At 40.8% G+C, this 27724-nt stretch overlaps 1 protein-coding gene across 10 annotated transcripts in view; it reads left to right on the forward strand.

The window, feature by feature from the left end:
• Positions 1-27724, forward strand: part of DMD (dystrophin) — a 1027161-nt gene that overhangs the window by 350425 nt on the left and 649012 nt on the right. For 8 of the 10 annotated variants that reach the window (XM_079972189.1, XM_079972191.1, XM_079972185.1 and 5 more), the window contains exons 8-9: positions 12691-12869; positions 14953-15087. In XM_079972189.1, the coding sequence (XP_079828315.1) occupies positions 12691-12869; positions 14953-15087 (314 nt within the window). The remainder of the gene's footprint in view (positions 1-12690; positions 12870-14952; positions 15088-27724) is intronic. The other 2 variants (XM_079972196.1, XM_079972195.1) reach the window with 1 other exon arrangement.

A 27724-nucleotide genomic window follows, 5' to 3' on the forward strand; every position in this document is an offset into this window, starting at 1 on the left:
ATGAATGTGGGGCTGTTACTATCTCTTGGGGGAAACATAGCATTGAAGTCCCTTGGAGCAGATTGTTAAAGCCTTACTCAACAAGATAAAAAAAGTTTGTGGTTTTTTTTTTTAAGTATCTATTGCTATTAGTGGTCAGAGAAACAAAATAAAAAAATTCCTTCCAGTAGCACCTTAAAGACCAACTAAGTTAGTTCTTGGCATGAGCTTCCGTGTGCATGCACACTTCTTCAGATACACTGAAACAGAAGTCACCAGACCCTTCTATATAGTGAGAAGGTGGGGAGGGGTATTACTCAGAAGGGTGTAATATTACCCTTCTCAGTAATACCCCTCCCCACCTTCTCACTATATAGAAGGGTCTGGTGACTTCTGTTTCAGTGTATCTGAAGAAGTGTGCATGCACACGGAAGCTCATGCCAAGAACTAACTTAGTTGGTCTTTAAGGTGCTACTGGAAGGAATTTTTTTATTTTGTTTTGACTATGGCAGACCAACACGGCTACCTTTCTGTAAGTGGTCAGAGAAGTAATTAGGGTTAGTAAGGTGCCTAAACTACCTTTGCATCAAAATGTCTAAAAATAAAATGGGTTTTTTATCCGTTTATTTAGACAATAAATAAAACAGGTTGTATCCATACTTGCCCTTCTTAATATGGAAGGGCTCTTCTTTTTGCAGCAGAGGATCCAAGTGAACAAAATAAAGTCTCTCTCTTTAGAACAAATGAAAATGGGATTTTATTATACAGTGTGTGTGCGCGTGCGTGTGTGTGCGCACTATCCTAGTAGTTGTGAAGAACAAAACCATGGCTTTTAGTTAATATAGCATGCATAACATTTAAGTAGAAATATATACAAAATAATTTGTAACTATACAGATTAATAATACTAAAATGCAATAAATTTTAGTTTGTAGGCTAGCAGATCTGATGTGGCTAGCTTCTTTTTCAGCAGTTTAAATGCTTTTAAAATGGTAAGAAAATTGGCTTCAGCCACTTAATTGGCAAAACCTTTACCAGCTGATTCTTTCTTGACATGATAAGAGAAGCATTTAAATGAAGCATATTGCAACATTTGCCTCCTGTTCTTTTTCCAATACTGTTAGTTGTCTGTATGGCAACCAGTCCTCGCTTTTGTCCCCATAGGGGCCTAAATTTCTGTACTGGAGAAAAGTGCATTCCTTGTCACCAGTTCTTTAACCTCCAATGCTCCTCTAAGCATTTGGATGTGGATGTGCTATTGATCTTTCCTGCACTGGCTAATTAAAAGCAACCGTAATTAAAAAAAATAAAATCCTCCCTATTCATCATATGGTGTGTACACAAACCAATGATATGCTGACATGTGCCACTATCATGTATGGTGCTCATGCACAGCTTTGTTTGCTTCAGAGCTATTTGAGGAAACATCACCTATTTGTTTAATTATTTTACCCAAGAGAAAATCAATTCTGAAAACTTAACAAGTGGAAGGGCATTTTAAGGATTCACCATCTTTTTTCAAACTGCCAGAGAAATTCTAGGTCCAAACTGAAATGTGAAAACAAACAACAATATAAAACCTTTTATTGTGTTTGATTAATTGAGATTATATGGTAAAAGATGCAGAGTAAACATTGAGATAATTAAGAGGGCGTTAATTAAGGACCAGGGACGCAGGTGGCGCTGTGGGTTAAAGCCTCAGCGCCTAGGGCTTGCCGATCGAAAGGTCGGCGGTTCGAATCCCTGCGGCGGGGTGCGCTCCCGCTGCTCGGTCCCAGCGCCTGCCAACCTAGCAGTTCGAAAGCACCTCCGGGTGCAAGTAGATAAATAGGGACCGCTTACCAGCGGGAAGGTAAACGGCGTTTCCGTGTGCGGCTCTGGCTCTGGCTCTGGCTCTGGCCAGAACAGCGATGTCACGCTGGCCACGTGACCCGGAAGTGTCTCCGGACAGCGCTGGCCCCTGGCCTCTTAAGTGAGATGGGCGCACAACCCCAGAGTCTGTCAAGACTGGCCCGTACGGGCAGGGGTACCTTTACCTTTACCTTTAATTAAGGACCAATTTAGAGCTAAGAGAGCCCTCTAGAACAAGATGTTAATTCAAAGGTGGTCAAATTCTATATTTCTCCTCACCACCGCCCAATTATTATTATTATTTTGTAAGAATAGCCTGGGCAACTCCTAGGCAGAGACTTGAACCATACATAAGAACATTTGTCAGTTAATTTTGCATTAAATACCTCTAGAGAAGCCTGCAGTGCTTCTTTTGGGAGCAAAACAGGAGCCATGTTTGTGGCAGCCAGATCATGAATTCAAGAAGGGCATGCCTCTTAGTCTGTTTATGCAGAAAAGGTGTGTGGATCTGCTGCCAACAACCCCCTCCCCAGCAGGCGATATATATTGAATGCATACAAATGGAGGGGAAAGGCTAACACTATTATTTCCACCTTACTGTTTTGTGAATTTGTCAGTGAATTTCTAAAATGGAGAGTTTGGACTCTATGCCTGTCTGGGTATGATTCCACATCCTTCCTCAAACATGGAAGCTACTCTCCCAAATTTCAGGCAGAATGGAGGTTGATTATGATTAGTCTTGTGGAAGCTCTTTCCCCAACCATAGAAGGAAAGGAGAAGACAGTTGCACTCTGCATATATGTAATGACACATTTTCCTAGATAAGTCCTCAGAGGTCCTATTGTGATGAAAACAGCAAGGTTGAAAATGGCTGTCTTCCCAAGTTGACATGTTACCAGCCGCCACTGCATTTACTTCACAAGGAAGAGATGACAGTAAGGAATTTCTTGTTACAGGAAACAACAAGGCTAATCCAAGTCATTCTTCTGACTGGGGCAGAGTGGCAAAAGGCATCCCCATGCCCAACGCACACAGTCAAGAAAATCCCATAAGCACATATCCTTCCTCTGAGCAGTAAATGCTATGTAATAATAAAATAAATTACCCTGCAGTTTGCTGTCCTTCCAAAATCAGCCACCTGGGGAGACCCATCCTGGGAAGAAACCAATAACCCTAGTCAGAATTAATAGCTTTCATTAACTATCCAATGGACAAATGCTTAATATTCTCTTTGAAATTAATGGTACTTAAAAGTGCCCAGAACCAGAATCCTGAATGATTCAGGGCCTGGTTGTTGTTGTTGTTGTTGTTGTTTTTAATCAGAAGCTGCTTTATTGAGGGGACCTTCTTATGAAGGGCATGTACAAAGCAAGGGAAATGGAAAGCTTCTGCATAAACACTAGGAAAGAGAAGAGGGGCATTGTTGAAATGGTCTGTTTGATGTGACAAGCCCAGAAATAAAGATTGGAATGTGACATTTGTACACCTACCATTGACCTTAAAAAAGAATAGGCAAGTAAAGTGGAGAAAAGATAGCAGACATAAAACACATGAAAAGTACATGAAGTACATATAAAATAGTTGACAATCTAAAAGCCTTGGCAGGTGTAGTTTGCAAATATGCTGTCTGACTGTACTTGACAGTTTGATTAAAAGAGAAAGGAAAGCTGGCAAATAATCCTAGCAGATAAACTCTTTTATCTCGGTTGAATACCCTACCAGTATGTGGTCTGATGTTTGAAGCATGGCACTTAATGCAGAGAAAAGAAAATATAATTCAGGCTCTTTCTTTGATTTATTGTATGTGACCTTGGGAAAGGCTATTAGACTGTTAAATGCATGTTGAATAATAAAAGCCATGTTTAGGCACTTAAATCATCAGGCTCATATCTTAAATTTGTTTGTGTGCATGTATTTGGATGGAGCAGCAGCATCCAAATGGCATGAAAAATGGCATGCATATTGGGTTGGATCAAGAGACTGGCCCAAATCTTGTGCAAGAGGGCTAGTACCAGATGACTTTCTCACATCCTTCTTCCCTGGTAACCCTTCCAGCTCCCTAAAAACACCTCCTTGGGGTCAGATGATCCCGCCAAATGGGCTGGATCAGAGGTCACCAACCATTTTAGACGTGTGTGTCTGTGCTGGGAGTGCAAGCCACAAACTGGCTGGAAGAACACAAAATGGCCGCCATGGGGAGTGTGACAAATTAGAGACAACCACCTGTGAGAACAGAATGCTAATTCTCTCTCTCTCTCTCTCTCTCTCTCTCTCTCTCTCTCTCTCTCTGTGTGTGTGTGTGTTGCTGTCTAATAACAAGGAGCATTCCTCAGTACCAGAAAAATATACATGGTGGCCACATCACTCTTTTTACAGAATAAAAAAAAATTCCTTCCAGTAGCACCTTAGAGACCAACTAAGTTTGTTACTGGTGTGAGCTTTCATGTGCAGGCACAATTACAGAAATCACTTAGAAGCTACCTGCACATTTCCCCCCATAACTTCATTTTAAAAATTAAATCATAGAATCTGCTGAACCTTCCCAGTAGCTTCACTGTAAGGGATTGGTGACCCTGGGCTAGCTTATGCTACTGGGTCATTGAGGGGGAAGAGTGTTACAAATATCAGGGGGAAACAACTTATGCAACTGAGTCCACCCCATTTAACAGTGCTGTCTGGTCACTGGAAGAGTTTTTGCTAAGTGGTGACAGGGTGGTAGCTGAGGGAGTTGCCCAGGTATGGGAGAGAGTGTCTGCCATCCCGCTACTGTGGATCAAACCCAGTGACTTAAGAGATGCATGTAGTCCTCCAAGCTTGGATATACCCGGAAATGAATGTATTTGTTTATTCCCCAGCCCCCACAAAAAGTGTATTTCTTGAGTCAGTCCAAGAGGCTTTGGAAATTAATATGCCCACCTGGTCATTCCACCAGCCTCCATAGCAACATCCTTACTCTTACCTTTATACACCTGCATGCACAGGGTTGGTAGTGGTATAGGAGCAGACAATGGGGAGCAAGAATTGCCTCCCCCTAACTTCCCTCCCCTCCCTCTATAGTCCTGTCATGGCCGTTGGGGGAAGGCTGTCTACTCCTAAAATTCACAACTCTGGGATACTCCCAGTTTGTGCAGATTTGCACAGCATCCCCTAATTGATTTCACCAATTGAAAAAAAGAGAGAGAAGAGATTCTGGCATTTCTGTGTGCCTTTTCAGCTTCTGTGCCTGGAACAGATCACCAGGATCAGAGCATGCATCTTTGAAACTGTCAAATGGTCATTGTTTTGGGTTAATTTAAAAAGCACCAGAATTTTTTTTTTTTAAGTTTGCTTTCAATTCCTTATTATCTCAACTTTCACGTAAAGATGTGCTGGAAACCATTTTAAAAATTTGTGTTATATTTCTCTCGTTTTAACTTGTTCTTATTAACAGCTGATTTCACTGTAGACTAAAATCTTTACAGATTTGCTGTAGGAATTCCTCAGCTTTGTGAGCATTGCTATGCCACTTTCTCCTTAACAAATACCTTTGTGTTTTCTCCGTTAGCTCACTTAGCAGAAGGGCAGCAGATCCTTTCTGCCAATCTGTTCCAAAAGCGATTATGTTGTTATCCAGCCCATCTTCCTCTATAGTCCACGTAATTAACTGTACAAAATGCCAATTTTTTTGCAATTTGAGTCATCCTCTTGATTAACTACTTTAATTAATTGGCATTGAAAAGATGCTGTCATGCTGTATGTCATTGATTATACCCTATTTTGTAGCTATCTCATCTAATTTACCTATTCAGGATCTGTAGCAATGTATCACAATTCTTCTTGGCTTTCATCTTGTAAAATATTTTAGTTGACAAACAGCTTCTTTGAATGTTCTTAGTAAATAACGATCATGCATAACATCGCTGAGGCCTTTCCTTTCTATCATTATCATAGGCATGTTACAGGGTAGTATTGCAGGTGAGTGTCAGTGTTGGTTAAAGGTGGAGCAGCCATCTCAAAATTCAAGCTTACTGCAGTGTTCCTTATGCCTGTGATTTATTCTGCCACATGGGGTATTTTTGTGCATCTCAAATAACAGAGGGGCTAACATTGACAACTACCTCTTTCTTGACCTCTATTACATATTAATCAGTTGGTAAAAATACGGTCATTTGCAAGTTATCCATTTTTTACACTTTAGTTAAAAGTACCGTTATTCTCACTGATGCCCACTTCATTTTGTTCCCAGAATTTTAACTCTCCCTTGACTTTCATGTATTGTTAATGTAGATACATTTGATGGCACTAGAATTTGCTACAATTAGCAGAATCACTGCATTATTCAAAATTCCATTTTAAATTCAGGCCAGCTTTTGGGATTTAGGCATGAATGAACTGGTGGAATCAGATTCACTCAAGATTTCAGTTTAAGGGCTGGCCAGACTTATCACTCTGACATCTCCCATCTCTCGCTGAGGTATAAACAGGCAATGATCTATGGGGACTCGTCACAATGTGCATGACTGCAGAAGTTCCTCACATATACTGTAAGTCCAGATTGCATTTTATAGTTTTGGGTAAAGGTACTTCAGATGAGATTTCCAAGGCATGTTCAGTTTTTAATACATACTTAACTGTGAAATGGCAATGTATAGTTACAGAGAGGTTGAAATGTACGCACTTTTTCTGTGCATGTTGACTAAGAATTAAGTCTCACTGGTGCGGTTCAGGGGTAATATGTAATAATGGTTTGGTGTTCTATACCTTAGTGTTGCATTCTTGTGTGCCGCAGTCTTTCCCTCCTTTCCTGATTTGAGGAAAACTGTTAGTTCCCTCTGAACCAGCAAGCAACTCTTTGTACTTCTCCTGCAATCCGTTTTTAGAAATTACAACGCATTGTTTGCTTCAAAACCAGGAAAGGAGAAAGGGCACCGTAGTGGACATGGCTAGAAGGACATGTGCAGGTCTTGGGCTCCTTGACTGCTCATTCACATAATGACAAACTACAATTTGGTAGTGCATCTGAACTACTACTTAGTTCAGTTGAAAGTACTTCGAAGCATTATGCACAGGATTACAACTGTAAGCCACACTTGAAAAGGTGGTACTGAACTTACTTCCAAGTCGACATGCATAGGATTATGCTGTCAGTGTATAACTTCAGGAACTTTTAATTATTTTTACATGCTTCAGCTGGTGTCCATACTGAATGCCATAAGGTTTACTATTATTTAGCAAAGTTATTAATAAAGTAATGATGCAGGTCTAATGGATGCATAAAATTCATCACTGATCATAAATACATCATGAATGTGGCAATAAATGTGTGAGGCCTGGTTTTATTTTGTTTTGCTTTCATTATAGTGGAACATTGTTTTGCTTTTCTTTTGATAAGGGAGCTTTATGTGAAAGCAGATTGTCTTGTTTTCATATTATTCTGATCCCTTTCACATCTATCCCATTGCCATACATTTAAACCACATTTTATTAGCTAATTTGGCACAATTTGTTTGATTTCAGCACAGACGGTTTTCATTACAATCTGACAAGCAGTAAAACTCATTTTTCCCTAGTCTAGTACTGGCACACTCACAAGTTTTCTTTATAAAGAATCCTTGTTTATGTGTTCTTAAGTTCTGTTTGTGAAGAGAGCACATGTACTGATCATGCCCCTCTTTCCCTGTCATGCCCATGTTGAATGGGAAGGTCTGGAGGTAGATTATATGTACATTCACATCTGCAAATCCTGATCACAAAGTAGACTGTAGCTGTAACTACATTCAGCCAAAGTTGCTTACAACCCCCCTTCCGACCCTCCTGCTCAATGGTGGAAGTTGGGGTGGAGGGAAAGGGGCCATACTCCCTCCACGGATAGGAATTAGAATGCCCCAGTAGAGCTATAGTGTATTATGTAAGACATTCATTAGGATTGATATAAAAATATTATATCTTTAATGTTCTATAAATGAGAAGGTCTGCTTCTAAGATGATCTCACCAAATAACAAAGCCAAAGCATTGTGTATCCACAAGTCTGTTCTTGGTGGAGTGTTATATTTGTGGGGCTGCCTGTGAAGATGAGTAGAAAACTTCAATTGGTCCAAAATGCAGCAGCCAGATTACTGGCTGGGTCTCCATTTAGATGTCATGAAGGCCTTGTATACTGGTTGGCAGTTCATCCGTTGGACCAATTCAAGGTACTCACATTAGTGTTTATGGCTCTAAATGACTTGGGCCCCAAATACATGAAAGATGGACACAGACCTTCTTAGGTGCTAATATCAGCAGAGGGGTCTCTTGGTTATATCACATTCCGCAGAAACTCAGTTGTGTGTGTGTTGTTGTCCAGAAAAAGGCATTCTTTGTGACAGCCCCTAAGTTGTGGCACGCCCTCCCCACAAAGGCTTTTCTGGCATCTTCATTATACTGTTTTTAGTGAGTGCTGAAGGTGCACCTCTTTACCTTGACTTGGACACTTGAGATGTATATTTTAAGGGCCCACCTTATTTCTGTGATTTTATGTTGCTTTAAACTGTTTTTAATATTGTTTTTAGTGTAACCTGCCAGGAGACCTTATGGTAAAGGGAAGGTAATACTAATAACAACATAAATGTAATGCTTTTATGGACCAGTCTAGGTCTTTTTAAAAACTTTATTTTCATATAAGCATTTGAGATAGCTTCTGCCCACAACTAAATGGTGAGGTATCTCTCAAGTACAACTTTATCTCAATCTTTCCAAAAGTTGGCTACTGGCAGCCACATGACTATAGGTTTGAACAAACAGCAGAAGTAATGAAACTGCTGCTGAGTGTTTTTAGCATGGTGATTTTATTTTATTTAGTTCTTTGGTATGATGTTTGCAAATAAGCTCACAGATTCTTTGTCATTGATCTGTCATCAAGTCAGTGAATTGTGTTGCTGTTCACTTAATATATAACTGAAGTTGCTTTTATGATCCCCACCATGCATTTCTTCTGCTCCTATGCTTCTACCAGCAGAGCCTCTATTACCTGTTTGTGATCTCTCTTGACTCTTGGAAATTTATGTTGGGATTTGGGTTTTTTGCTTGCATTAGGAAACTTGTCCAGGGATCAGCCAACGCATTCACATAGCTCACAAACCTATCAAATAAATTACTTTGAGTAAATCAGGATCCCAGCTAAATAATAGCTCTTCATTACTAATGATCCAAGCCAGTTAGCTCTTCTATTTACACTTGTTTAAGCAGCAAAGGAAGTCAAGCACCACTGCTGCACAATCTCCCTTTGTTTCAGAGAATTTCACTGAAATGAGTGGAGGTTGTGCCATGGTACAGTGCTCAGTCAATTGTGCCTGAAGTCTCTTGACTGTAGTGAAGGCTCAGTTGATCAGAAGCCTTTCACACTTGGTAATGATACTTAGGACCAGAATAACAAGTAGATAGGAAGGAACAGTTTTTTTATATAGTAAAACAGTATATATTGTATTATATATACAAGCCATTTTTGTATAAGTATTTTGTTCTGGTTTTGGATGCTTTTATTTTATACCTCCTGTTATTAATGCATACAAAAGCTGCATTGTTCATCATGGCATTTTTGTATCTTTCAATTTTCCTGTATATTGGACAAAGTATTATAAAATTGGAAAGAAAAGGCTACTTTGTGACTTTGAAAACATGCTGAAACATTCTTATTAGTATTTCAGTTACTTCAGTCATCAGCTGATGTTTTCAATTAACAATTACCAATAACTCTGTGAAACCTTTCTTGAATAGAAATATAATTCACCGTTATAAATATATCATTGATATTATTTTACAAAACAGTACTCTGAATATATCCATAGTAGGCTTCATCAGTCATTTGAATATCCTTTCTAAGTATTTGAGATCATTCTGCACCATCTGCTTAATGTAGTTTGGTTAATATTGTATCACTGCAAAAAGAAATATATCATTAATGAACGTATTAATGAGTCACAAAACCAAACTTACGTGATGCTGCACGTGCACCAGCATTGTAATGAATTCCAAAAAACCTACCAGCCTGCCTGCTCACACCTCTCCAAGTCATTTGTGGCACATCAATAGTCTAAAAGGAAATAAAATGAATCAACTCTCTTCCAGTTGATAGAAATTTTCCTGCCCAGAGGCTTAGGCAAGTGACTGTTAAAAAGCCTATATTACATGTATTCACAGTTGTGAAAAAGACATTCTGTACCAATGCCTTGAAATTAATTTACCCAGCTGTAAGTGGCTCTTCTTCAAAGGATGATATTTGTCGATGAATGTGAGACATTATTCAATCCATACACCTTCTTGCCTGTCTGCCAGATACATTACAATCCTGTATGATTCTCCTGACTAGAATTATGCTTCAAAACAACATCTTATTGCTTAGGCAGTGCATTTTTGTTTGCATCCCTTAGGGATCACAAGGTTGTCACAGGCATCTAGCTAATAAGATCTAACTGGGCCTGATTAACCAGTATAAGAATTCGTTTTGAAAGCAACAGTTTGACAGTCTCTTTCATAGCTTTTTAAAATCTATTTCACATTACAATTAGGGTACATTAAAACCTAGAAAAGCCTTCATTATTTTTGTATTCCACTGAAAAATTTCAGTGGGGCTAATGCATACAAATAGCAGAAAGCCCACAGTTTGGGATGATGCAGGCATGCACTCCCTCATCAGGATCCCTCCCAGTAGAAGTTAACCTCCCAATGTCAAGGGTGATAGCCAGCCAGCCAGCCCCCCCCCCCCCACTCCCTGGCCCAGCCCAGTGATATGTGCCCTGTATGCAGTATTTTAGTTTTCCTTTAGGAATTAATGTTCTTTCCTAACAGGGTTACAAGATGTGGGTTGGACATGCTTGGATAACTTGGGAAGGCAGGGATGTTTCAACCCACCCTGGAAAAGATGCAGCAGGCACAGAGACTTATAGGCCCATGGCAAAGGAGAGGGAAGGCTCAGAACCCTTTTGGACCATTTCAGCCCCATAAGAGTTATACAGTGGTACCTCGGGTTACATACGCTTCAGGTTACATATGCTTAGGGTTAGGGTGAGGTTACATACGCTTCAGGTTACAGCCTCCACTAACCCAGAAATAGTACCTTGGGTTAAGAACTTTGCTTCAGGATGAGAACAGAAATCATACTCCGGCGGTGTGGCAGCAGCAGGAGACCCCATTAACTAAAGTGGTGCTTCAGGTTAAGAACAGTTTCAGGTTAAGAACGGACCTCCGGAACAAATTAAGTACTTAACCCGAGGTACCACTGTATGTACATTTCAGACCCCAAATTGGGCTCGGTTCACTTGCAGTCACTGATTCAGGCCTGACTGCATTAGTTCATTTGATTTTCATCTACCAGTCTCCTCACACTATATGCTGTTTTGATCTCCTTCCTTTCCTTTCTTCCTTTAGTATCTGAGCAGTGTGTCTAGGATACATGAGAGAGCCAGGCATGTTGAAACACATGACCTTTATCTGGTTTGAAAATATGCGTGGGAAATTAATGTGCAATGTCTGTTCTTCTACAGTGATAACTTTAGCAGAGGGGAACCAAATGTCATTGCACCTTGCAGATCTTAGGAAACCTGGGATAGATTTATTATAATAAAACCTCATTGCTATTAATAGTTCTTGGCTTTCTGCCAGTGCTTGTATTTAAGCACTTATGGGATTAATGATAAATTCTTAGACAACAGCCTCTTTACATCTTGATTCACTTCACTGAGTACATGAGGTAAATTTTAATGGCCGCAACAAAAAGAATTACTTGAAAGCAATGCTGCATAATTTACATTTTTACAAATTGTTAGTGACTTGAAATGGTGGGCTAAATCAAGGCCTTTTCTGGAACAGTAGCTCCACTCTCCATAGTTCAACTCAGAAGTAAGCCCTGTTGAATTTAATTGAACTTATTCCCATGTTAGTGTATATAGGATTGTAGCCTCAGAAAGCCATATTTTTTATATTCATGAAAACAGCATTTAATGTTTCCTCTAGTATTTCATGTTAGAAGTGTATAATCTTAACTGATTTGTATTCCACCACATATAAAAACTGAGGGGAAAGTAAAACTTTAGGACTTCTTCTTCCTTCATATGATTTTCTTAGACGTCTTAATTACATTTAATTGCATCTTAATCTGCATTTCTCGATTTTGTTTACTTTGGAATGTGGAAAGAAATAGAAGTGGTTGATCACAACTTTCATATTAATGCTGATATTCTTAGCTGTATAGCTATGTGAGTACATACAGCTATAGCTTTTTACACATAATTTATTTTGGTTTTGAAACTCATATTCAAAGTGGCACCATGAGTACAAAAAGAGAGAAAAATCCCATAGGAATTATCTATTCATTAATTTTGTTCTGGAGGGAAATCCACCAGATGAAATCCATGTCCCTATTCATGTAGTTTGCATTGGAAAAGGCAGTTAGGCACTGCAGATCCAAGTTTCATTTTTTTTGTTTAATGTACTTGCTTCCTTTAGTGTTCGCTGCTACATCCCCATCAGCCTGTTATAGCTACTCCAGTCATTAACCTATTGGTATTTTTGCAATAGTAACATCTACATATAATGCAGCTTTTTAATGGCTTATTTTGCCTGCCTTTATGAAGGTCATTCATTCTAACTGTGCAGTGTCTGCATTTAAATGGAAGAAGGCTTATAAGCAAGAAAAAACTTGTAGAAACTAGAAAGAAACTAGAGTCATTTTTGCTCTTCCTCATTTGCATTTGAGTTTCATATTAAAGCTTGGAGTTGATTGTAGTACTTTAATTAGTCCCCAGTGGGCTTAAATGGACAATGGACTGACTGCTCATTAGCTTGTTTGCTTTCTGTGAAGCCTTGCAAACTATCTAATGTTGTCTGTGTTTCATGCACTTTTCCAGATGTCGCAACTCCTTATCCTGATAAGAAGTCCATCTTGATGTACGTGACATCGCTTTTCCAAGTCCTGCCCCAGCAAGTTACTCTTGAAGCCATCCAGGAAGTGGAAACATTGCCACGGCAATCAAAGCACATCAGAGAAGAGCACGTCCAGTTACATCAACAGCGCTTTTCACAACAGGTGAGTTCTTTAGGGTTTTTAATTCTAATTTTAATAGCCAATAAAGTCATATATTTAGTGAAAAAGAGACTATGGGCAAGATCCAACTAAGTCACTGTCAGAGTAGACCTACTGCAGACAGTGAAGAATTTATATGTCCATTGATTTAAGTGGTTAATTCTCAATATGACTAACATTGAATATCAGTCTATGTATACTTTATTTGCACGGTTTATACTGTTAACTGCCATGCATGAAGTAATAGACTGTTTTTGAAATGAAGAAAATTACGCTTTTTGTGCATTACATGATGCAAAGCAGGCTCCAATAGCATGCAACACTTCCTTGTTCGAAGCAAGGTAATTCAAGGTAAGATTTTGTGTCATTTTGGTGTCTTACATTCAAAGCACGTCTTGAAATTAGTAAGGCTTTGCCAATCAAGCGCTCTAAGGGTCGCAGACATAGCTTACTTAAAAGGCTGTGTCACTTTTAAACTGCTTTGCTCTGTCCATCAGCTTTCTCAGTCTTTCATTAAATCATCTGTATGTATGAAAAAGCATAAATAGTGGGAACATTTTTATTACTCAGTAGACTCCCTACAAAAGCAATGCACTTATTCACTGCTCAATATGTACAGGATGCTGTTTGGATTTAGCTACCTCTGTTGCACAGTTAATAAGTTTATACACAAATAAGCTTTCTGTTGGATCTGCTGCGGAGGGCTTCCATATCCAAGTCAGTGTCCCAGATCAGCATCTTTTATAGTTTTTAATACCACACTATCCTACTTATAATATTTCATAAGCAGAAAGTAGAAAATAAAGCACACACACACACACACACACACACATACCATTTATTACGCCATATAACCTGGAAGAAACATCTTTTCTGAGTCAGAAATATCGTTGAGAGCATAGGAATTCATCCACCAATGAGATAATATTACCTTGGCCTTTAATTAGACATCCAGCCTATCCAGTGTTCCAATTCCACGCTTGGTAATCATACTTTGTATGCTCTTATGATTATTATATAGCTAATGGTTGAAACAATTGGCCTCAAATTAGGAAGAGCTGCTGCTAGAGCCTAATTGATGCCTCTCCATCTCTAATTTTATTTGTCTAGCTTTGGGACATGAGGCAAAATATTGACTTACTGACATCAACTTTCCCAGGCAGTATAACACTTTCAGTTGTGAACTACCAGAGTTACTTTGAAGGTACTAGAGACCAATTCTTGCTTTGTTTTCCAGGCATTCTCCCCACCCCAGTTCCTTCTCCCCACACACCCATGGGCCTTCCAAGCTCTTTGACTAGGACAAAAATGATTTTGCAAGTGATTTCCCCCTCCTTAGGGTTAGGTTATATAGAGCTGTCACTATGAAGTGAAAAACCTCTGTATCTCTCCTTTGGTTATGCATTCCTGTAGCTGTATCTCATGGTGTAAAACAGAGTTACAGTTGCTTGAATTTCTTCCACTGAAAAATTGCAGGGGTTGTTTACTTGTGGTGTGTGGTGCCAGTTCCTTGTTAAAAAAAAAAAGGCCTTATCGTAACTCAAATTTAGATGTGTATGGAAATTCTGAAACTATTTGTTTCTTTACTTAAGCGGGCTCACTGTGGCAACTGCATTCCCATGAGAGGCTAGCCTGATAGTTATATTTCTCAAAGTGAACAGAAATTCTAATTATTAATTAACTCTCTTATTTCTGGGACACTAGCATTTTTAGATTTGTTGATCAGATGGCCATTTGCTGACTGCTGAGCACATTTATTCAGAACGTACTATGAGTCCTTGCTACTTTGCTTTCTGAGTGTCCTGAATTATAAAGGCCCTTTACTGATTTGGGGTGTCATGCCAGGAATAATTATCTGGCACTTCAAGGAGTCTTTTTACTTGCCATGAAAGGATGTCATATTAATGAAAGCAGCTCACTAAATTCCACGTAGTTTTTTTTTTTTTACTCTTTATGGCAGCACTGTTTTCTGCAAGATAGAATTAAACTGCCGGCGTTCCCCCCTGAAAGTATACGTTCTGTCCTCTCTATTAAGCATACTCATCCGTGTGTGTGTCTGCTTTTCTTCCTAATTTCTTCTCCTTAGATCAAAGTCAGTGTAGCACAGGGTCATGTGCGCACCCCTTCACCTCCACCTAAACCTCGCTTCAAAAGCTATGCGTACACACAAGCTGCTTATGTCATGTCCCCTGACCCAAAAGGGAAGGTGTTCCCTCCACAGGTCTGTCAACATTACTGTTTGTTGTGAATATTATTCTAATATGCCTGTGCTTGCTGTGGAAAATATATGCACTTTGGGGTTTTTTTTTTTAATTTTTGCTTGGGCCCATTTTCATTTCCAGCAGTACATTTTTTAAAGTTTTGTTTTTGGTATCCATCAGTCCTTTTCTGCTGTATATCTTACTTTTCTTTGCAAAACCGCACCTATCTTTGTGCATTCAGCAGGAACAAAAAAAGAGAGTAAAATTACTATCATGATCATTATTATTACATTTGGTTTCAGAATTTCAGTTAACACCATAAGCTACTTACAATCATACATGTGGAATGGCAGGACACTCAAGGAAGGTTGAATTTTGTTCTCCAATAACATTCCTCTATGCCAGGGGTTCCCAAGAATGTGTTTCACAAGCTTCGTTCAGGTGGTCAGCAGCACATCTATGGATCACTGGTTGAAGATGGCAGATTAAATATTCATCTTGGTTTTTAATTATATATTTATTGCTTCTTTTGTTTCTTTTGTTGTATTTTATCATATCACAGTGTGAATTCTGTGGATATCCAAATTGTGATTCAATAAAATACAATCTATAAATAATTAAAGAAGCATTGGAAATGCAGTTAAAAGTCATATAGCACAGTGCATTCTTGCAACAGACAGAAAAGGAATTAATTGGTTGGCCGAGACCCTCAGCAATTGTCAAGTGCCCCGTGCAGGAGGCAGGGAGGGGGAAGCTAAACCACAAAACAATTGCACCTTGTGGGCCCTCATTTTAAATGGACAGGAGTGTCATGTGCAATATGGCATGGGGGTTGGTCATTCAGAAGACGATTACAAAATTTACAGGGGACTCCATATTTTCCCATGGACATAGATGTTTCTCTTTCACCCTGCAGCCCTGCACCTCCTAAAAAGCCTTGCCGGGGGTGGGGGGTTACAGTCTGAAATCCCTTTGAATAGCATAGCCTGTGTTTTAGAAGAGAAGAATCACCCCAAATCAGGAGGGGACGCCTTGTACCAGGGGATGTTCCTGTCTCCCTGGTCACACAACTTAAAGTGCTAAAACACCTTAAGCTGTGATGTTACTGCCTTTTGAACTGCTACATGAAATGTAGAGGAGTAAGCTTTATTTGATCCATTTGTCAGATTCTCCTACCATTACTTTAAACATTTGTTTAACTGTCAGCGGTATACAGGCCTTGTGCAGCACACAAAAGTTATCGATCCATGATCAGATAATGGTATCATCATTGTGAACAAAGAGTAAATCTCATATATTTCTTGTAACTCACATCTACCTCTATTCACTACTTGCCTTCTCTAACCATTCCTCCTTATTGCTAGGCACCTTGTCCTATCATGAAAAGAAAGCAGGATTCCATTGTGTTTAGTTGACTGGCCCACCCTGTGGGTGGGATATGAACCCACCTAGTCAAGGTAAAAAACAACACCAAACACAGTCTTTCCATAGGTGTGTCACCAGTTTTCTGTACTCAGAAATTTAGTAGATTGAAATTATTCTAATCTTCTTTACAGCTTTTTTTAAAAGAAGAATAACTATTACCACTTGATGTAAAATTCACTTAACATGTAGCATCTTCCAGTTCACTTGAATAGTTCTTTAAGAATAAGCCTCATAGACTAAAACTAATTGAAATGGACAATTGATCTTTGCTCACTACCAAGGAAAATCATCAACCACAGGGGTTTAAAAAAAAAAAAAGCCCAATTGCAGGGGATGGAATAAATCAAGGTAACTGAATGGCACATCAGCATCTCAGTTAAGAGAAATTGGCCTCATGCTGAAGGTTCTACCTTTTGGTGGTTAACTGTTAACACTTTCTGGGGGGGTTTCAGAGTCAAATGAAAGCTAATTTCAACACGTAAAATTGGATTTGCAGAAAACTTCCAGAAAATATAATAATATCTGTACTGTATTCTTTGGATTTGATAATTAGCAAGTTTTTCTTTAGGTAACTTTCTTTATACCCCTGTCACGATGATGCATTTGGTTTCCAGACATATTTAATTAGTAGCAAAATTAAGCAAAGCGCTGTATATATTGCAAAGTAGAAAGGTAATGTTACACGTGACTCCTATACACAGTTTCCTCCTGCCAATTATTCTTGCAAATAAATATCTATTGGAATATTAAATTAATTAATAGCAAGTGAAACTGAGCAGAATATTTTCCAGGTAACCATGTTAGTCTGCTGCCAAAAATATGAATCTTGTGGCACTTAAACTGTCATGGCCAGATTCTATTTTATCAGGTGCCTAAAATGATACCCTGAATTTGGAGGTAAATGTATACAGTGGTACCTCAGGTTACATACACTTCAGGTTACATACGCTTCAGGTTACAGATTCCACTAACCCAGAAATAGTACCTAGGGTTAAGAACTTTGCTTCAGGATGAGAACAGAAATCGTGCTCTGGCGGCTCAGCAGCAGCAGGAGGCCCCATTAGCTAAAGTGGTGCTTCAGGTTAAGAACAGTTTCAGGTTAAGAACGGACCTCCGGAACGAATTAAATACTTAACTCGAGGTACCACTGTACATTGGTGGCAAGAGGGAGAGGGAGGGTGGAGAGGGGAGGGGATGAAAAATTGGTTAGCAGTGAGATCAGAGGCAAATTAAACATAAAAGTTACAGACGGTGACAATTATGAAAAAGTTTAGATGTAACATAAAGTAACAGCAGTGCCCATTCACAAAGCAGAGTTGAAGAACATCCTGGCATTCCCAAGTTAATTAACACCTGCAGAGGGACTAAAACTGTAATTTCAATTCAAACCACATGTGATAGAATTGAACTTCTTAATAAGTGTGAAGCAATTTCATGCTGGATTCTCCCTTTGTTCCTTTGTATAAGAATAGCCACATGAAGGTCAGCAGAGCCACCTGAAATGTTTTCTTACTGGTTTCTAAATATGTCGCATCCTGATGTCAAATTTGTGTCCATTTAGACTTTTGCCTGGAGACAGACCTGATTGTCCTGTGTAGATAGCAGAAGGACAGTATTGATAGAGCAGGTAGATGAACCGTTGATGTTGTGACTGACTTTATTGGATTCTATAACGGTATTGTCTTCATACATATGAGGACAGAGTTGGCATATCGGCTTGCTGCAAGGTCTGGTTCCTGGCACCAACAAACTTGTTATATCAATCTAAGGATTTATGTTTGTGCAGTGGAACTTTGTCACCATGCCCCCCAAATCTGTTTCTAGGATTTCCCAGCACCCTCCGGGTGGGCCCAGGTCATGCCCAGGTGGCAGAGAGGGGATGAAGGGAAACATTTGGTGGTTATTGTCCTTTGTTTGCATTTCTGTTATGTGATCTGTTGTTGCTAGTAAGAAGCTGGTTCAGGTTATGTTTGCACTTAAGAGCTATTGACATTGTCAACATCTCACCTTTTTTAAAATTGGGAAGTAACCCTGTTTTTATTTGGTTGACATCCAGCATGTGTGATATGACTGGCTGTAGTCCATAAAAACGTATGCCATGGCAAGTGTGCTAATTTTAAGGTTTCATAAGACACACAGTTGTTGTTTTTGTTGCAACAGTGTCCATGTCCAGCACCTTGAGTCAGAGCTGGAAGTTAAGCAAGGGAGTGCTGGAGCTAAGGAGCTCAATAGGCAGCTCTTAGCCCAGCAAGAGGAGACAGAAAGATGCTTAATCTCACTGCCAGCTCTACCTGTCACCTATTTTACAGTGGAATCTTTCCCCTCTAAACTGAGTAGACCTTTCCTCTCAAGCAGTAGTGGCTGGTGGTGTGGACAGGGCAGCATTATTGACGTGGTTCCCCAACACCCCATATCAGTTGGTTACTGAGAGGGTCAGAAGGAAAGGCAAGGCAGCAAGGAGCTTACACTGTGTAGCTACAGCATTGGGAGCATTGTATTGACTCTGAGGGGTTCTGGAATAGCTCAGTCAGTAGAGCATGAGACACTTACTCTCAGGGCCGTGGGTTCAAGCCCCACATTTGGCAAAAGTTCCCTGCATTGCAGGGGGTTGGTCTTGATGGGCCTTGTGGTCCCTTCCAACTCTATGATGCTTCACCTATATGTGATGCTTATGTCAGGGACTGACAAGAATAGGAGGATGAAGGGGTCAATGAAAGAGGGGGTGAGAGAGAGAGTGAAGCTGGGGGTGTGCCTGGGGTGGAATGTGGGGGTGAGGAGGAGGAGGAGGATCTTAGGGAAGGGACCAGTGAGTTGTAGGGTTCCATTTCCCAAAGTAAGGAGAAACTCTCTCCCATCACCAGTACCTTCACTGGTGCCAGCAGTATCTGCAAGGTGTCTGCTGGCAGCATCAGGATGAATAGTTTGTGAACTGGGTGCAGGTAAACAAGAGCAAGGGGGAAGGGAGCAAGTTCAGAAGTTGAGAGGAAAGCTATCAGGGATCCCTAAATTCTTATAGCCTGCAGAGCTCTCAGATGAGAGACCATGCCTCCAGAACCCCCTGAGAGGCTCCTCCACCCCATCCTCCACTGTCTCCATGCTCAAAGAGGAATTTAAAGAGCAAATGCCTATTTGGGTTTTCTCCAGGTTGGCGTTTGCTCTGATTTCGCACTAAATAGTTGGGGGTTTTGTCTGAGAAAGGAGTGGGGCAAGGGGAAAACCACTCAGACCCATGCCTAAAAGTTGTAGGTCAAGCAGAAAACTGCTCAGATCCCACTTTCTAGGCACAGGACAAACGGACAAACCCTAAATAGCATGTGCCGGCACACTGCATGTCCTCAATGAAATAGTGCTGATTCCAGCCTATGGCTTATTGTGATGTTTGAACCAGACCAGAAAGTGTGGTGCCTCATCATATCAGCTCAAATAACATAGATATATATATATATATATATATATATATATATATATATATATATATTTGCAGTTTACACCGGGCATAGCATTTGAAGCAGTCCTCCATGAGTATAGTATTAAGCAATTCTTCTGAGATTTGTGCAGCAATTGAAACCCCCTTTGCACCAATCTGGGGGGGGTGTTGGGTGGATTGGGCAGAGGTGTTCCTCTACGTAGCCCTGGAAGTCTCCACCTATGAAGTGATGCTGGTGCAATCCTGCACCAGGTACAGCTTATGGAAAGACTCCAAACTGGGCATTCTGGGGCATGACTAAGTCAGCCCAGATTTCTCTGGATTCCAAGACAACCCCACTGCTGTCACTTGATCCAGGCCTGGTCATTGCCCCAGCTCCTGGTGCAGAAACTTATTCGTCCCCTGCCTTCTGCGCCAGCCAGTGTGAGTGGACAGACTGCAGAAGCAGCAGTGGCCCCAACTCTCAGTTAAGGACTACCCCTCCCCAGCCAGAGTTTGGATTGCTGTGTTGATTCTGCTAACAACAATATGCAATTATACCTTAAGATACTATTCTTAAGGCTGTAACTGGGTTTGTATATACAGTATTGGATAATCATATATAATATATTAAATATAGCAGAACATTTTTCAATGAAGTGAAAACATTTTTTAAAATGCAATTAAATATTTATTAAAGCTTCTTAATTAACATAACAGTTTCTGAAGAACATTTGAACATATAATTGTTCTCTTTGAAAACTCCACTGTTTCAATATGGATAATCGTGGCACTATTATGTACTACCTTTATTGTGATATAACCAATGGAGGGTTTATTCTGGAATAATGCTAATCAGGTGGGGACATTTTAATTAGGGATTTTTGCTGGAGTAGGTCAGATCACTAAAACCACTGGCATTCAGCAGGCTCAGGTTGTCTTTTTGCTGTTAGGGATTAGATTTATAGCAGATTAGTGTCTAAGAAAGTGACTTGGAAGTAATTTACTGAATTGCTCAGGAAAGCAAGCTGATAATGTGAAATACAGCCTTTCACATCTGGGCACTGGTACAAATGCAACCAGCAAAATAGTAATAGAATGGTTGTTATTTGGAGTGTGTGTGTGCATAAATATGTGTTTGCCATTAATTTACTTGAGCACTTCATTCCACTTCCTAGAGGATAGGCAAATACTAAACAAGACAGCCTCTTCATGGATCACTGCCTTGCCGTGGCGAAGGGGCTTGAAGAACTCAGAGAAGCTATGAACTATGCCGAGCAGGGCACCCAAGATGAACAGGTCATGGTGGAGAGTTTTGACCAAACGTGATCCACCTGGAGGAGGAACCGGCAAGCCACTCCAGTATCCCTGCCAAGAAAACTCCATGGACAAAGACAACAGGCATATAAAAGTTATGACGCTGGAAGATGAGCCCCTCAGGTCGGAAGGCGTCCAACATGCTACTGGGGAAGAGCGGAGGGCAAGTACAAGTAGATCCAGAGCTGATGAAGCGGCTGGGCCAAAGCCGAAAGGACGCTCAGTTGCGGATATGCCTGGAAGCGAAAGGAAAGTCCAATGCTGTAAAGAAAAATATTGCATAGGAACCTGGAATGTAAGAACCATGAACATGGGTAAGTTGGAGGTGGTCAAAAATGAGATGGCAAGAATAAATATTGACATCCTGGGCATCAGTGAACTAAAATGGACGGGAATAGGTGAATTCAGTTCGGATGACCATCATATCTACTACTGTGGGCAAGAAACCCGTAAAAGAAATGGAGTGGCCCTCATAGTCAACAAAAGAGTGGCAAAAGCTGTACTGGGATGCAATCTCAAAAATGATAGAATGATCTCGATACGAATCCAAGGCAGACCTTTTAACATCACAGTAATCCAAGTTTATGCACCAACTACTGGTGCTGAAGAAACTGAAATTGACCAATTCTATGAAGACTTACAACACCTTATAGAAGTGACACCAAAGAAGGATGTTCTTCTCATTATAGGGGATTGGAATGCTAAAGTAGGGAGTCAAGAGATAAAAGGAACAACTGGCAAGTTTGGCCTTGGAGATCAAAACGAAGCAGGGCAAAGGCTAATAGAGTTCTGTCAAGAGAACAAGCTGGTCATCACAAACACGCTTTTCCAACAACACAAGAGACGACTCTACACATGGACATCACCAGATGGGCAGCATCGAAATCAGATTGATTATATTCTCTGCAGCCAAAGATGGAGAAGCTCTATACAGTCAGCAAAAACAAGACCTGGAGCTGACTGTGGCTCAGATCATCAGCTTCTTATAGCAAAATTCAAGCTTAAACTGAAGAAAGTAGGAAAAACCACTGGGCCGGTAAGATACAATCTAAGTCAAATCCCTTATGAATACACAGTGGAAGTGAGGAACAGGTTTAAGGATTTAGATTTGGTGGACAGAGTGCCTGAAGAACTATGGATGGAGGCTCGTAACATTATACAGGAGGCAGCAACGAAAACCATCCCAATGAAAAGGAAATGCAAGAAAGCAAAGTGGCTGTCCAATGAGGCCTTACAAATAGCGGGGGAGAGAAGGCAAGCAAAATGCAAGGGAGATCGTGAAACATACAGGAAATTGAATGCAGATTTCCAAAGAATAGCAAGGAGAGACAAGAAGACCTTCTTAAACAAGCAATGCAAAGAAATAGAGGAAAGCAATAGAATGGGAAGAACCAGAGACCTGTTCAAGAAAATTGGAGATATGAAAGGAACATTTCGTACAAAGATTTCCATAATAAAGGACAAAAGTGGAAAGGACCTAACAGAAGCAGAAGACATCAAGAAGAGGTGGCAAGAATACACAGAGGAATTATACCAGAAAGAAACGGATGTCTCATATACCCCAGGTAGTGTGGTTGCTGACCTTGAGCCAGACATCCTGGAGAGTGAAGTCAAATGGGCCTTAGAAAGCACTGCAAATAACAAGGCCAGTGGAAGTGATGGTATTCCAGCTGAACTATTTAAAATTTTAAAAGATGATGCTGTTAAGGTGCTACACTCAATATGCCAGCAAGTTTGGAAAACTCAGCAGTGGCCAGAAGATTGGAGAAGATCAGTCTACATCCCAATCCCAAAGAAGGGCAGTGCCAAAGAATGCTCCAACTATCGCACAATTGCACTAATTTCTCACGCTAGCAAGGTTATGCTTAAAATTCTACAAGGAAGGCTCAAGCAGTATGTGGACCGAGAACTCCCAGAAGTGCAAGCTGGATTTAGAAGAGGCAGAGGAACCAGAGACCAAATTGCAAACATGCGCTGGATTATGGAGAAAGCTAGAGAGTTCCAGAAAGACATTTACTTCTGCTTCATTGACTATGCAAAAGCCTTTGACTGTGTCGACCATGGCAAACTATGGCAAGTTCTTAAAGAAATGGGAGTGCCGGATCACCTCATCTGTCTCCTGAGAAATCTCTATGTGGGACAAGAAGCTACAGTTAGAACTGGATATGGAACAACTGACTGGTTCAAAATTGGGAAAGGAGTACGACAAGGCTGCATTTTGTCTCCCTGCTTATTTAACTTATATGCAGAATTCATCATGCGAAAGGCTGGGCTGGATGAATCCCTAGCCGGAATTAAGATTGCCGGAAGAAATATCAACAACCTCAGATATGCAGATGACACAACCTTGATGGCAGAAAGTGAGGAGGAATTAAAGAACCTTTTATTGAGGGTGAAAGAGGAGAGTGCAAAATATGGTCTGAAGCTCAACATCAAAAAAACGAAGATCATGGCTACTGGTCCCATCACCTCCTGGCAAATAGAAGGGGAAGAAATGGAGGCAGTGAGAGATTTTACTTTCTTGGGCTCCATGATCACTGCAGATGGTGACAGCAGCCACGAAATTAAAAGACGCCTGCTTCTTGGGAGAAGGGCAATGACAGGCCTAGACAGCATCTTGAGAAGTAGAGACATCACCTTGCCAACAAAGGTCCGTATAGTTAAAGCTATGGTTTTCCCAGTAGTGATGTATGGAAGTGAGAGCTGGACCATAAAGAAGGCTGATCGCCGAAGAATTGATGCTTTTGAATTATGGTGCTGGAGGAGACTCTTGAGAGTCCCATGGACTGCAAGAAGATCAAACCTCTCCATTCTGAAGGAAATCAGCCCTGAGTGCTCACTGGAAGGACAGATTGTGAAGCTGAGGCTCCAGTACTTTGGCCACCTCATGAGAAGAGAAGACTCCCTGGAGAAGACCCTGATGTTGGGAAAGATGGAGGGCACAAGGAGAAGGGGGCGACAGAGGACGAGATGGTTGGATAGTGTTTTCGAGGTTACCAGCATGAGTCTGACCAAGCTGCGGGGGGCAGTGGAGGACAGGAGTGCCTGGCGTTCTCTGGTCCATGGGGTCACGAAGAGTCGGACACGACTAAACGACTAAACAACAACAAACAAGACAGAGTTTGTGGACTTTCAGAGGGATGCACATTTACAGAGCATGTCTTACTCAGAAGGACTCTGACGTAAGTATGTATATATAAGATACATAGAGCCTGTGTGGTGTAGCGGTTAAGAGCAGTAGATTTGTAATCTGGTGAACCGGGTTCGCATCCCCGCTCCTCTACATGCAGCTGCTGGGTGACCTTGGGCTAGTCACACTTCTCTGAAGTCTCTCGGCCCCGCTCACCTCACAGAGTGTTTGTTGTGGGGGAGGAAGGGAAAGGAGAATGTTAGCCGCGTTGAGACTCCTTCGGGTAGTGATAAAGCGGGATATCAAATCCAAACTCCTCTTCTTCTTCTTTTTCTTGATAAACAGTTCTTGCAGACATGTAAATAGGATATAAATAGGCATATGCTGATCTAGGTTTTTTCCTGTTATGGAGTGTAATAGATTCATAATGAGATCTTCAGTGAAATGGAACTCAGAATGTTTGTGGCCTTTTCCCTTTTAGGCTATACTTGAAAATGACCTGACAGACTTTGCTAGAAAGGGATGTCAGCTTGTGGCTGCTATCAGTGGTGACTGATGGCCATTTACTCTGGTAGGGCAGAACATCAACTGTAGAAGGAGCCAGAAACAATGTAAGGCAGAGCTCGCTTTTGATTGTTTTGTCCCTATCTTCCTCTCTGCTGTGTTCTGCAAGGAAAACATTGAAACGAAGGAAGAGGAAGCTGTCATAGGCAGGGACGTCCCCTGGACTGGTTGTAAGTAAGAAGGCAGGAAGATGGGACTGGTTAAGGGTAGACTGAAGCTGGTGGACCTGTGCTCCATTCTACCTAATGGACCAGCCTCCACTAGTTGCTATTTTGGATCCTCAGAAGACTCAATTGAATTGAGATCATTTTTTTTGTCCTAGAACTACCTATAATAACATAAGGTTCACTTCACACCTAACATCTTTAGGTATACACCTGAGGATTTGCTTTCACTCTTCGTCTGTGTCTGACTAAAATCAGAGGCACAATTAGTTGAGTTACAGGAGAGGCCTTTCCAGTGGTGGCACCTGTCCTGTGTAATATCGTTTCTGAGGAATCTCCGTGGTCTCCAGTTTTGTAAGGCTTGGGGCAAGTGGTTCAGATGTTCCCATTTTCCCAGGCTCTTGGTTTTTTTAAGTTTTCTTGCATTTCACTGTGATTTTATCATATATTTAAAATTATGCTGCAAGCTGATTTTGTGGGGCATTGCAGTCAAAAGATGGGTTATTAGTTTTCAAAATAACTGCCTGCCTAATCACAGTCAGTTTGCTGAAGTGCAGAAAGGTCTAGTGAATATACAGACCTCTCCCGGAACTAAAAATGTTCAGGCTACACTCTGTGACTTTGTGTTTGTACTCCTTAAGCAATTTTCTCTTTACTTTTAGACCTTTGTTAAAATTGGACATAAACTATTTCTGATTGAGATGCCTGCTGCTAAGATCTGCAGCTGGAGATATTAGCCCCTGACTTCCGGGTTAGCGCCAACGTCTAATGGCGGATTCCCTCCGAGCTCCGGAGGGAATCGGCTCTGCAGGGATCGGGTTCTACCGCGCCGGCGACGCGGGGACCCTTAGAAACCACAGGCGTGGAAGCCTGTGGACTTGGTGACTCGGCGGGCACCATTTGCGCCCCCCGACCTGCGAAGGAGCCTTTTTAAAGGCTTTGGAATGGGGGACGGGAGCGGCGCGGTGCTGAGAGTCCTCTGCTTCCCCTGCTGAGTGAAGCCGCATGCCATGGATGGAGAGCGCTGACTTTTTTCTGAGAACATTCGGACCAAAAAGCAACTACCCGTGAGTAATATAGAAATTGGACTTAAAAAGGAAACTTTTTCTTTGAATTTGGAACGACCGGGGAAGATACAAAAAGGAAGTCCGTCTTCCCCTCTTGTAGACAACTTAAAGCAAGGACTAAATAACTAAGGTCGAGAGAATATCTTTCATTGTAACTGAACAAAGTTATTAATTTCATGATTGGACAGTATAAGTAATTTTGCTGGAGGATAAGAGTGGATTTTGAGAGCTGCGCAACCCCCCGGGACCCGGGAGTGATCAGCGAGAGAGCCTGTTGGAAAGATACAGAAGACTTTGACAGCTGTCAAAAGTAGCTGTCAAAGTTGGGGAATACAAAGTAACATTGTTTTTGCTGCCTTTGCCAGTTGGATTTGTTACATTTTGGTTATAAATCATCGAAAAATAATTTGTTTTTGGGACTGGAATTAGAAGGATAGTAAATATCCACAATCCCTCTAGAGGGGGTTTTGGGACACTGCAAGAATGGCTGGAAGTGGAAAAATATTCACTGAGTTGAACAAGACTTTTTATCTCTTGGGAAAGCTTCAAGAACAAAGTAATATTTTGGTTACAGGGGTCATGGGACTGAATGAAACAGTAAACAACTTTACTGGAAATGGAAGGGACTTGACTCAAGTCTTTGTCTTTGAACCAAAAGCCCCTGTAGCGGAATTAAAAGACTTTGCAGCTGAGCAGGAAAAGAAACTTGACAAACTTGAGAAAGTGGAACAAGTGGAAGAGAAATATGAGGATCTGGAGGGAAAGGAAGGAGGAGTTATAATGTTGCAGAAGGCTAAGGAAGGCCAGAGGCCTGGCAGGAAGGCCACAAAGAAAAATAAGAATTGGGTGAAGAAGATTTGGCTTGAATTGGAGAAGGAAGAATGGAGAGACTTATCTAGAAGGAGACCTGAAGACTTGTGGATTACAGATTTGATTAAGATGGATGTTCGAGCGCTTGGGACATTTAAATTCATGAATTTTTCCAAACATGGAGGCCTGGCCGGAAGAAATATGGACTTTTTTGGGATTGTGCTCCTCCGAGACTTGGGCTTTAATATGAAGGACTATCCAAAGAACCGGCAAAGAGGAACTGAGAGAGATTTAAAAGCCTCCGATGTGAGATCGCCAGGCTGGTAACATATGGACTGATGGACATTGGTTTGGGGATCGAAACCAGGAAAGGGAGGGTGGGGTTTGATCAATCCAAAGGTTGTATAAATACTTTTTTTAATATTTCTTATTTTGTATTTTTGGTTTGGTATTAACATAAAATTGGGAAATTCGTGGAAGGGAATCTGGGTCGACCTTGGAAAAAGGGTTTAAGTAGAAGGACTGATATAACAATGAAATAAGGTAAAAAATTTAAGAACTTGTTGAACTAATATTTGGAACTGGAATACAAGAAGGGGAGGCGAGGAAGTCGTGGGAAATAAGGTATAAGAAAACAAGGACTGAAAGTATACTTGTTTTGTGTGTTTTTTCTGTCTTTTTGTGTATCTGTCTTATTTGAAACTTCAATAAATATTATATTTTTTTAAAAAAAGATATTAGCCCCTGAATGATGGGAAGTCAGTTCTTTTACTC

This window comes from Podarcis cretensis (assembly GCF_951804945.1).
Source record: "Podarcis cretensis genome assembly, chromosome: 4".
Classification (NCBI taxonomy): Eukaryota; Metazoa; Chordata; class Lepidosauria; order Squamata; family Lacertidae; genus Podarcis; species Podarcis cretensis.